General features: G+C 40.8%; 1 protein-coding gene across 2 annotated transcripts in view; it reads left to right on the top strand.

Annotated features, from left to right (window-relative positions):
• Positions 1–12,029, top strand: part of ENPP3 (ectonucleotide pyrophosphatase/phosphodiesterase 3) — a 214,116-nt gene extending 202,087 nt beyond the window's left edge. For both annotated transcript variants that reach the window (XM_069726011.1, XM_069726012.1), the window contains exon 25: positions 11,547–12,029. In XM_069726011.1, coding sequence (XP_069582112.1) covers positions 11,547–11,723 — 177 coding nt within the window. In that variant the 3' untranslated portion in view covers positions 11,724–12,029. The remainder of the gene's footprint in view (positions 1–11,546) is intronic.
• The last annotated feature ends 246 nt before the right edge of the window (positions 12,030–12,275 follow it).

Here is a 12,275-nt window from a genome sequence, read left to right as displayed (position 1 = left end):
CATTATACACAGGAGCTCTGTATATAGTGTCACTGTACAGGTAATACAGTGAGTACCAGTGAGATTATACACAGGAGCTCTGTATATAGTGTCAGTGTACAGGTAATATAGTGATCACCAGTGACATTATCTACAGGAGCTTTGTGTATGGTATACAGTGTATAGTGTCAGTGTACAGGTAATGCACTGACTCACCAGTGACATCTCCAGTTGAAGTCCTTCATCTTTTTCTAGTGTACGGGGGTGTCAAAACAGATAGTTTTCCTTTGTCTAGATGCCTTATGCAGCAAGAGACACTGATATCCATGTTCCTTATTCATTAGTAGGGTCGATGCTTGTGTACTAATCATGCTCCATCGCCCCCCCCCCCCCCCCATTGAGGTGATGGTTGCTCTGTCTCACCCCTTACTTCATCATTTGCAGTCCACCCTTTCCCTCTCAGCTCAGCATTTGCAGTCCCCCTTCCCCCTCACTTCATCATTTGCAGTCCCCCCTCACGCCATCATTTGCATTCCCCGCCTCCCCTTTACTTTATCATTTCAGCCCCCCTCCCCCACTTCATCATTTACAGCCCCTCTCCCCCCTCATCACCCATTTAATTCATTTTGTAAAGAAAGAAAAAGTTTTTCATACTTCTCTGACTATCCCATGCAGGCTACTCTGCTTCTGTTGTCCTGACAATGGCCAGTGGCGCATGTACATGCCGGCATGTGAAAAGGTGGAGGAAGCTGGAGCTGTGCAGCTGTTCAAGTTTGACGGCCGTGGAGCTTTGGGAAATCTCCCAGCGCCAAGGTGTGCGCTGCGGCACATAGCATTTTAGTATATCGGGGTGCCCGGTAAGTAGGCGTACAAGAGGAAGACCCGGACTGAGTCCGGGCCCCCATCTGTACTTCTGCTAACAAGGCCCCATGCAGCAGTAAGAGCATTAATGCCCTGATGGTGGCCCTGGGGGACCTACCCAATTTTAGACAGGTGGTTTTAATAGTATAGCTGATCAGTGTGTATTTCAATAGATTCAATTTGTTTTGTAAAACTAATGTACACTTCCTGATCATTCTATGCTAATGAATGCCAGGTACAATTAGTTGTGATCAAAAGTCAATCACTAGGTGATGAATGTGGCTTTGTGACCATCATTAACAGACTGTTTTGAATAAATGAGTCAATGTTGTAGTCGTAGCATAGAGCCTAGCACTACATTTTTAGCATTTCCATATGGAATTTTATTTTTCTGGCAACAATCAAAGTCTGCTTAGTAATACTCTCTGATTCAAAATTATTATGTCACCTGAACTTCTCAAAACAGCTTCCTGAATGGAACATCTGAAATGAGTAAAAACAAGTAGTTTTGAATACCTTTTTACAAATAAGAGGAACACAGAATTTTAAGAAGCAAAGCAACTTTGGTAAAAAAAAAATGTCATACAAGGGGGATATGCAAAAGTAGGAACTAGAGATGATCGAATCAATCTGTAGAGAATCGACTGAGTAGAATTTTGTTAAATTTTCCACGCTGCAAGCGATGATGTCAGTAAGGTTACCGCAGTACGTCAGCTATGAACTGCTATAACCTTAGTGATGTAACCACTCATCACTGCAGATGCGTTCTCGCGCTATTGTCAGAGTGTTCTGACTGGCGTGCTGAGTGGTCACATTACATGTCACCGCTCAATACACCACCCGGATGTAGCAGAGTTTGGGATCGACGTGGGACGTGGGTTGGATTTGTGGCGGACCCGTTTGGTATATTTGATTTTTTAAAGGTAATAAATGGGTAAAAGAGGTTCGAGGAGTGCTTTGTATAAATAAAAGACTTTTCTCTGTGTGTTTTTTGCTTTACACTTATGGGATTAGTAATGTGGGTACTTATAAGAGAATTGGTTAATATAGTGCTAAGGCTTCTTTCCCATGGAGCTTTACCTGGCCTATTAGCTTATTTATGCAAATTGCCAGTCTCCATAAAGACACACAGTATCCTCTAGACCTAGGAGACAATACACAGATTTTACCACTTGGCAGATTAGAAGTGCAACATAACATTGTGTTAAACAGTATTTTAAAACAAACCGAAGTTTGCCTCTTCTAGTGGTCATGGTATATACCGGTAGTGCAGGATATTTATCAGTAGTATCCTGTTAAATTACACCGGAGCCAAATAGGAAACAGAAGTTTGGCCAATGTTTCAGCAACCTTCTTACTAAGAGTTTACTATGAACAGTAGTAAATAATTCCAAGCCTATGTTTTTTACAATTTCAGAACTTTGGGACATGATGTGCACTGTTGATTATAGAGGAAAACCCACTAAACAAAATCCCCATCCAGCTTAACAATTTCACAATCTCGGGGGTATACTCTAAAATAGCTAGAAGTTAAGATTTGACGGGAAATACAGAGTTTCATATTGTATTCTCAATGAACACAGATTATCAAGGAAACATGAGCTTTATGAGTTCCCTAGATTTAAATGATTATTTTCAGTGGCATAGCATGGGTTTCCAGCTCCTGGGTCCAAGTCAAGTATTTTGAGACCTTTAGCCTGTGAACAGTTAGTGCTCTGAGTTCCTTCTACCAGTTCAATATTCGACCCCTTAATCCGCAAGTACATGTATTGTAATTTGAGCAAAATAATGGTGAAAATATTTTGTTTGAGCTTTTACTTAGTTTCTTCTGCTATTTCATGAAATCAGGCATCAAGTTTTTTATAATAAAAAGTTATATTGTTTTTTATGTAAAATTTTAGAACGCTAACCCTATGACTAAAGGTACCTTCACACATAACGATATTGTTAACGATATCGTTGCTATTTGTGACGTAGCAACGATATCGTTAATGAAATCGTTATGTGTGACAGCGACCAACGATCAGACCCCTGCTGGGAGATCGTTGGTCGCTGAATAAAGTCCAGACCTTTCTTTCGTCGCTGGACTCCTGCTGACATCGCTGGATCGGCGTGTGTGACACCGATCCAGCGATGTCTTCACTGGTAACCAGGGTAAACATCGGGTAACTAAGCGCAGGGCCACGCTTAGTAACCCGATGTTTACCCTGGATACCATGCTAAAAGTAAAAAAAAAAAAACACTAGATACTTACCTACAGCCGTCTGTCCTCCAGCGCTGTGCTCTGCTCTCCTCCTGTACTGTCTGTGAGCCGGAAAGCAGAGCGGTGACGTCACCGCTCTGCTTTCCGGCTCACAGACAGTACAAGAGGAGAGCAGAGAAGCAGAGCGCAGCGCTGGAGGACAGACGGCTGTAGGTAAGTATCTAGTGTTTTTTTTTTTTTACTTTTAGCATGGTAACCAGGGTAAACATCGGGTTACTAAGCGCGGCCCTGCGCTTAGTTACCCGATGTTTACCCTGGTTACCGGCATCGTTGGTCGCTGGAGAGCGGTCTGTGTGACAGCTCTCCAGCGACCAAACAGCGACGCTGCAGCGATCCGGATCGTTGTCGGTATCGCTGCAGCGTCGCTTAATGTGAAGGTACCTTAACCTTAATCCTAACACTACGCTTAGCCCAATTCCTACCCCTATCCATAAACATATCTCAAAGCATAGCAATAACTTTAATCTAATTCTTAAGCACACTGTAGCTCTAAACCTGACTCCATCATCTTCTGTGTATTGTTGCATTGTGTGTTTATATAAATATGTAGTGTTATATGCCCTTTATAATAGTGCAGTAAAACTTTTATTATATAAAATATGTATAAATTCAGTCTATATGTGGTCTAAATTTCACAATTGCCTCCATAACAGCTTAGGGCTTGGGGCAGATCACTAAATTAGTATACATATAGGTCAACAACATGGACTGGAGATGTGGCATCTACCCTTAGGCTTGAGGTGCTGTGATTGACAGAAGTACTCAAAATTAATCTCCTCCCAATCCCTAGCACTTACGCTAATTAAGGTTACGATCGTCATTGATTAGAGCTGTTTTTTTCCATTTTTACACTTTTTCTAACCTTAACTAGGCATAAGGTTAGGGTTATGGACTGGTTTAGAGTTAGGCTTAAGGTACAGTCACACTCAGCAACTTTGCAACGAGAACGACAACGATCCGTGAAGTTGCAGCGTCCTGGATAGCGATCTCGTTGTGTTTGACACGCAGCAGCGATCTGGATCCCGCTGTGCCATCGCTGGTCGGAGCTAGAAGTCTAGAACTTTATTTCGTCATCAAGTCGGCGTGTATCGTCATGATTGACATCAAAAGCAACGATGCTAGCAACGTTTTACATGGAGCTATCAAGCAGTTACAACGATAAGTGAGTCGCCGTTACGTCACTGGATCGCTCCTGCATCATTCTGGAGTTGCTGTGTTTGACGTCTCTACAGCGACCTAAACAGTGACACTTCAGTGATCGGCTCGTTGTCTATATTGCTGCAGCGTCGCTGAGTGTGACGGTACCTTTAGGGCTAGATTTGGGCTTAAGGGTGAATCATGCATGAATCATTCATTCGTTAGCTGATAATCTTTGGTCATCTCAGTCACAGGTTATACAAGTTGTCCAGACCTAGACTTAGAAGACAAAGCTCATTTCATTAATGTGAGCTTCATTAAGCAGATCTTTGATCTGCGGTGAACTCACTAAACTGAACTGCAGTGAACGGGGTGACTTTCTCACAGTGCTGAGGACATTGCAGTACAGCCCAACTGGGAGCGCAGCCTCAGTGACCTGCAGTAACCTCGATCAGGTCATTGCTGCTCACTGATGCAGCGCTCACAGCATCTCATTCATCAATGGTATGGAAGGTCGCATCTTGGCATCCTCCAGGTTAAAAATTATTTATCCCATGTATAACGGCGTGGGACAGAACGACAGACAGGTGAGGAATATTGTTGTTTTTTTTATTTTTGTTTTATTACAGTAGATGGTGGCTTCAATAGAATTGGCATTAGATGAGCATAACTGTGTTTGTTATTGTTAAATAAAAATGGAAAAGTGTGTTTTGTTTTATTTCAAATAAAAGACGTTATTCCTGCTGTCTGTTTAATTACCATACAACAATAGGATTAGTAATGAATAGGTGTCTTATAGACAATACAAAGGTGACATCGATTCCACAAATATAAACCCCACTTGTCACCTCTACAGGGCAAGTGTGAAGAGATGTCCCAAGTATTACACACACGGACACATATCTCTGGTACTGTTTTTTACAGTACCGGAAATATCAGGATGTGTGAAACTGGCCTTACATAGTATGAAAGGTTCTCCTCCTGCTCTTGTTAGTGCATTTTTCCTCAGACTGCACAGCTCTCCTGATCTCAAAATGGCTGCTAATGGTGGCAAATGTGACCAAACCTCAGTGTCTAATGAGCATAGTGGACAATCCCTTTAAAAGTAATAATGGCCCAGTGTTGGGAAGCCACAGGCGCAGTTGCCCAACCCTTTTATGTTGCACTATTACTACAATCAAAATCTGAATTCTGTTGCCATGAGGTGAAAATGTTAATATTAAATTTGAACAATGAAATATTCTAATTCTAATATATTTTAAAGTAGCCTAATGTATATATATATTTTTAAGCCCAATGTCCAATGTTTTACAAGAAAATAAAAAAGGATATTCAAGTTTCATCAAATACAGTTGTGGCCAAAAGTATTGACACCCCTGCAATTCTGTCAGATAATATTCAGTTTCTTCCTGAAAATGATTGCAAACACAAATTCTTTGTTATTATTATCATCATTTAATTTGTCTTAAATGAAAAAACACAAAAAGAATTGTCCTAAAGCCAAATTGGATATAATTCCACACCAAACATAAAAAAGGGGGTGGACAAAAGTATTGGCACTGTTCAAAAAATCATGTGATGCTTCTCTAATTTGTGTAATTAACAGCACCTGTAACTTACCTGTGGCACCTAACAGGTGTTGGCAATAACTAAATCACACTTGCAGCCAGTTGACATGGATTAAAGTTGACTCAACCTCTGTCCTGTGTCCTTGTGTGTACCACATTGAGCATGGAGAAAAGAAAGAAGGCCAAAGAACTATCTGAGGACTTGAGAAACCAAATTGTGAGGAAGCGTGAGCAATCTCAAGGCTACAAGTCCATCTCCAAAGACCTGAATGTTCCTGTGTCTACCGTGTGCAGTGTCATCAAGAAGTTTAAAGCCATGGCACTGTGGTTAACCTCCCTAGATGTAGACGGAAAAGAAAAATTGACAAGAGATTTCAACGCAAGATTGTGTGGCTGTTGTATAAAGAAACTCGACTAACATCCAAACAAGTTCAAACTACATTGCAGTCCGAGGGTACAACAGTGTCAACCCGTACTATCCGTCGGCGTCTGAATGAAAAGGGACTGTATGGTAGGAGACCCAGGAAGACCCCACTTCTTACCCCGAGACATAAAAAAGCCAGGCTGGAGTTGCCAAAACTTACATGAAAAAGTCTAAAACGTTTTGGAAGAATGTTCTCTGGTCAGATGAGACAAAAGTAGAGCTTTTTGGGCAAAGGCATCAACATAGAGTTTACAGGAGAAAAAATGAGGCATTCAAAGAAAAGAACATGGTCCCTACAGTCAAACATGGCGGAGGTTCCCTGATGTTTTGGGGTTGCTTTGCTGCCTCTGGCACTGGACTGCTTGACCGTATGCATGGCATTATGAATTCTGAAGACTACCAACAAATTTTGCAGCATAATGTAGGGCCCAGTGATGAGAAAGCTGGGTCTCCCTCAGAGGTCTTGGGTCTTCCAGTAGGACAATGACCCAAAACACACTTCAAAAAGCATTAGAAAATGGTTTGAGAGAAAGCACTGGAGACTTCTAAGCTGGCAGGCAATGAGTCCAGACCTGAATCCCATAGAACACCTGTGGAGAGATCTAAAAATGGCAGTTTGGAGAAGGCACCCTTCAAATATCAGGGACCTGGAGCAGTTTGTCAAAGAAGAATGGTCTAAAATTCCAGCAGAGCATTGTAAGAAACTCACTGATGGTGACCGGAAGCGGTTGGTCACAATTATTTTGGCTAAAGGTTGTGCAACCAAGTATTAGGCTGAGGGTGCCAATACTTTTGTCTGGCCCATTTTGGAAGTTTTGCGTGAAATGATCAATGTTTTGCTTTTTGCTTCATTCTCTTTTGTATTTTTTCATTTAAGACAAATTAAATGAAGATAATAGTACCAAAGAATTTGTGATTGCAATCAATTTCAGGAAGAAACTGAGTATTATCTGACAGAATTGCAGGGGTGTCAATACTTACATACTACATAGCTACATGTAGCTGCCCTAAAGATTAGGGGAAAACTAAGAGGGAGTTTAGGAGACGTGTAGGGGAACACATAGGTGACATTAAGCACAAACGTGATACCTTGGTCGCTAGACATATGAATCAACATCATGGGGGCAATGTTCATGAAATATTTTTCAGCATCATCACCGAATCCGAGGGGTGGCAATTTTGATCAATTATTATTACAGAAGGAATGTGCCTGGATCTATCGGGTTGACTGCATCGCCCCACGAGGCCTCAATGAAAATGTCTCTTATGCATGCTTCTATGATTAATGCATCAATATTTTCTTCTCATCTACCTCCTCAGTGGTTAGTGGTTGGTGTCTTCTGCATTAGGCTTAGACTGTTATGTGAGAACCGTTACTGATAATCCATGGCTAATTATGCCACCATTATATTCTCTGTGCTTCACAGGGATTTACAGCATTGACTGTGGCTATATAAGATATCAATCCCCATTTGTATGTGGGTATTTTATAAGGTTGCTTTGTCTATTTAATTCCATAATACACTATATACATGGCCATTATTAATAGGACGCAATATTCTTATCAGCGTCCCTTGGGCAGGCGCAATATCATACTGTCTAGCTGATAATACATTTGTAGCGGCAGGGTGCATAATTATAAGTTTGACATGCGCTATCTTCGCATGTAGTTATCTATAAATGTTTGGGTATAAAGGGTTGGTTTCTGTCTCCCTTTGTATAGTCTCAGTAATCTTGGCTGCAGAGCAGTTATAAGCTTCACCATCTTTATGCGCAGCACTCTGACTAGCGATGTGCGTTCGCGCATGCGCAGTGTTATGCAGTCCAGCTGATACGCATACCAGCATCATATATCAGTGCAGCTGGGCGCATTTTGATGAGCGGTGCCTTTTCGCGCATGAGCGTTTACTATGCGGTCAAGCTGACACGCACACGAGTGTCATATGTCAGTGCAGCTGGGCGCATTTTGATGAGCGGTGCCTTCTTGCGCATGGGTGTCATTATGCGGTCCAGCTGACACGCATACCAGCGTCATCTTCCAGCGTAACTGGGCGCACCATCTAATTTGGACATGCGCAGTTTGGTGTGTCTCTCATGGAACGCACGCCGAAAACTCCCTTCAGAGCAGCGGTACATTATGAGGTAGGGAGTTAACTACTCTGTAAATCGCATTAGTAAGCATGTCTACAACTGTGGGCAGCCGCCATAAGCCGGTCTATAGGCTCTAGGTATCTCTGATATTATATGTGGGCTACTTTGGTATGGCGACCCTGTCCCTGGCTCTTGTGTTTTGAATCAACATACCGCCCAAACGCTCATTGATTCATGTATATAAGTGGACTAAATGTGATTCCATGCAGCATCTACACATCAAGGCCTCCTGATGATCCGTTGGGTGAAACGCGTAGAGGCGTATGAAATATCATCCTTGATAAGTATCGGTCCCACCCTCTGGTTATCATGTTTGTTATTTATCTATATGCTATCTTCGGATGAAGATTTGAACTTTAATGCTGTAGTATCTTGTGCCTTGCCTGTTTTTATATATATATATAGCTGTGGCTATCATCCGTTTGAGATTTAATATCAGTATATCATTAGGGTGTCCCAGGGTCAGCCTTCATTGAGTGGGGGCGCCATTTCCGCTGACAAGTAGGGTGCCAACCCCCACAGCTAGGTAGGGCGCATACCAGCAGGTAAAGAGGTGGTGAGGTCCTATTTTAAGCACGAGCACTTTTTTGTTTTGCACATTTTGTCTTTTGTCCATGTATCTCACCCTGCCACAAACAAAGCTTGTATATATAGATATACAAATATATACATACCAAGTGATTTTCAAACCTGATTATTTTTTCTGGTCTAGTATCAATGCCGGCATAAATGTGACACTTATGTCAGGGTTTGTGCTAGGAGACATAGGGACAGCCGACGGTGAGTGGGGGCGCCATTCTCGTATATATGTTTAGGGTGTCAACCTCCGCTGATAGGTAGGAAGTACATATAGGCTCTGTTTGGCAGGGCTATCTAGAGTGCACGGTTGTGTGTTCTATGTGGTTATCTGGTTGTAGTTGTCTCATGGTTTTTTAATTGGATTTAAATAAATTGTGGTATTTTATCTATGTTATCATAAGGATATAAGGGTAAATTGTGTTTTAATTTGTCAATACTTTTGGCCACAACTGTACATGTTATTCTTTGCATACTGAAAATGTATTACATTTTCCAATATACTTTATGCATCAACGATATTTTTCAAAATCTCTTCTTGTTGTCATTCAATAGAAATCTTGATTTATTCCCAATGGATACAAATTAGTCGGAGTTATGTGACAGGCATGTCGGTTGTCAGCTAGACACGTCGGTGGTCAGCTCATCAGAAAACACATTTGTGCTGCACATATTGCTATGAGCCATGCAATACTCTATATGATCATCGCGACCATGAACAGATTTTTATCCTCCAGGGGAAAACAGTTAGAGTCACTGAGTGCAGTTTTTTTTTAAGATGAACTCACTTTGATTTAGATCCTGAAACCACAAGGAATTGACACAGAAAGTTGAATAACTTTTCATCATACAAAAAATCCTTATTCTTTCACATTGAAATTATAGCAGATAACATTGGCAAAACCAAAGACTAAATGAACTCTGTCTACTTTCACAATAATTTAGGAGAAAAGACCCACAATTCTTCAATGGTTAAACCACCTCTTAAAGCTGACAAATGGGTTAATGCAGAACAGAGTAAGACCTTGGTCAGACTTTCGGGTTTCGTGTACATGTTCTATCAGTATTTTTGATAGTTAGAACACGTACCTATTATAATCTATATCCGCCACTTAGTCCTCCGCTGCTGGGAGGAAATCAACTTTATTCCTCTCAGTAATATTCTGTTTTTCAGTCGTGGGGCAGTGCCGTCAGGGGCCCAGTCACTGCTCAATGTATAGAGAATGGCTGCTGTAACCACATCTCGAAATAACAAAAAACTGACTGGCACATCCAAGATAGTGTGAATAAGTGCATACCAGGAGCAGCTACCTCCATATACAAAAAAAGGTTGCACTCTATCATGCTAAAGCATGTCAATGCGAAATACATGAAATATGAATAGCAATACACCTTCTGAATATTAGGAAAAAATTAGACGCTTTGCACATAATTTGGCCAAATTATATCCGCCCATCAACCAACGTCAAGGTGGTCTCAAAAAATAGATGGGTCCCTACGTGTATGAATACCTCTCTTAGGCTGATGTCTGAATTCCTGGGTGAATGTGGACACCTCTCTCAGTAAAGCTTGCATTTATGGGTAGGTAGGAACCTGCTGTAATTAAAATCACCACATGGTGAAGGGAGGAGTGCTCAGTCAGTATGCTAACATTACAAAAGACAAAAAACTGACTGGCACATCCAAGATAGTGTGAATAGGTGCATACCTGGAGCAGCTACCTCCATAAACAATATGCAAAAAAAGGTTTCCCTTTATCATGCTAAAGCATGTCAATATTAAATATGAATAGCAATACGGCTTCTGAATATTAGGAAAAAATGAGACGCTTTGCACATTGTATATTGTATATGGAGGTAGCTGCAACATGTGGTGATTTTAATTACAGCAGGTTCCTACCTACCCATAAATGCAAGCTTTACTGAGAGAGGTGTCCACATTCACCCAGGAATTCAGACATCAGCCTAAGAGAGGTATTCATACACGTATGGACCCATTTGTTTTTTTAGTCCACCTTGACGTTGGTTGATGGTCAGGCATGATTTGGCCAAATTATGTGCAAAGCGTCTCATTTTTTCCTAATATTCAGACGCAGTATTGCTATTCATATTTCATGTATTTCACATTGACATGCTTTGGCACCATAGAGTGCAACTTTTTTTGAATATTGTAACCGAACCCCTGTCACTAACTGACAGAAGCTCAGCATTCGGGACGGCTGTCAGTCAGTGTGGGGGGCTTGGTTACAGCTCTCTATATAAACAGACTCCGCTGCTCTGTTGACTGAAACCCAAAAGTTACCAGAAAGTTCTGAGGATATAAGTCCTGGCTCCAGGCAGGTGTTGAACGCAATTAAGTTGCAGATTAATCCTATATCTGTAGGTTTAATAGCATGTTTTCACGTGACCGGTTCCCTTTATCTTGCTAATCATTTCTATTCTATCATTCCCATCATTTTTCCAGTGAATCTTTTAGGAACGCATATTATTTTTTTTTTATTTCAATTGAAGGTAACATGCATATCAGAAAGAACAAAATAAGGCCTCAAAGTAGCATTTATTTCACTTGTCTTGTTTTGACTTTTCAGGATAATAAACCAGAGGAAGAATGGGTTGAAGAGAGGCTTAAGGCTCATGCCGCTCGTGTCAGAGATGTGGAATTGCTCACAGGTCTGGATTTTTACAGGAAAAGACAGGAGACGAACATTACCGAAGTTTTACAACTGAAGACATTCCTGCCAACATTTGAGACTATCGTAAACTGAATTATGTATTTTCCGTGAAATTACAAGCTTTCCAGTATTGAGATTCAAACTAATTTATTTGCTGCACAACAAGTCTTTGGAGAGAATTTGTCAAAGTCCGTGAATTTGAATTTCAAAAGATCTCTACCAAATACAATTACCCTACAGAAAAGGTGTCAGCAGATTCTGTCATTGTAAAAGAAAACAAATGTCTAAGCATTTATGTATCCATATAGAACATTTTGCCTGTGCTGTAACCAGTGATTGACTATCTTGATTCATATTGCAGCAATGGATTTATTAAAAAAAAATGGCTGTAAAATCTAATGCTTTCTACTTCTTTCTTTCATTGACGGTTTTGCATTATACTTTATATACTGATCTGGTGTTGCAGTAAATTAGCAACTATAGGAGCCAGAGCTAATACTTAGATGAGGGTAAAGATTGAAACATGTTTGAGTGTGAACAACTGCAAACTAATGATATATATTATAATAATAAAACAAGTATCACACATATAATGAGTTAGAGGAGGGTTAGAGCTGTTCACGCTGGTAGCATAGACATATTCGT

Source organism: Ranitomeya imitator, chromosome 5 (assembly GCF_032444005.1).
Source record: "Ranitomeya imitator isolate aRanImi1 chromosome 5, aRanImi1.pri, whole genome shotgun sequence".
NCBI classification, from domain to species: domain Eukaryota; kingdom Metazoa; phylum Chordata; class Amphibia; order Anura; family Dendrobatidae; genus Ranitomeya; species Ranitomeya imitator.
Note: the sequence above shows the minus strand (reverse complement) of the source record. Positions and strands in the feature narration are given on the sequence as shown.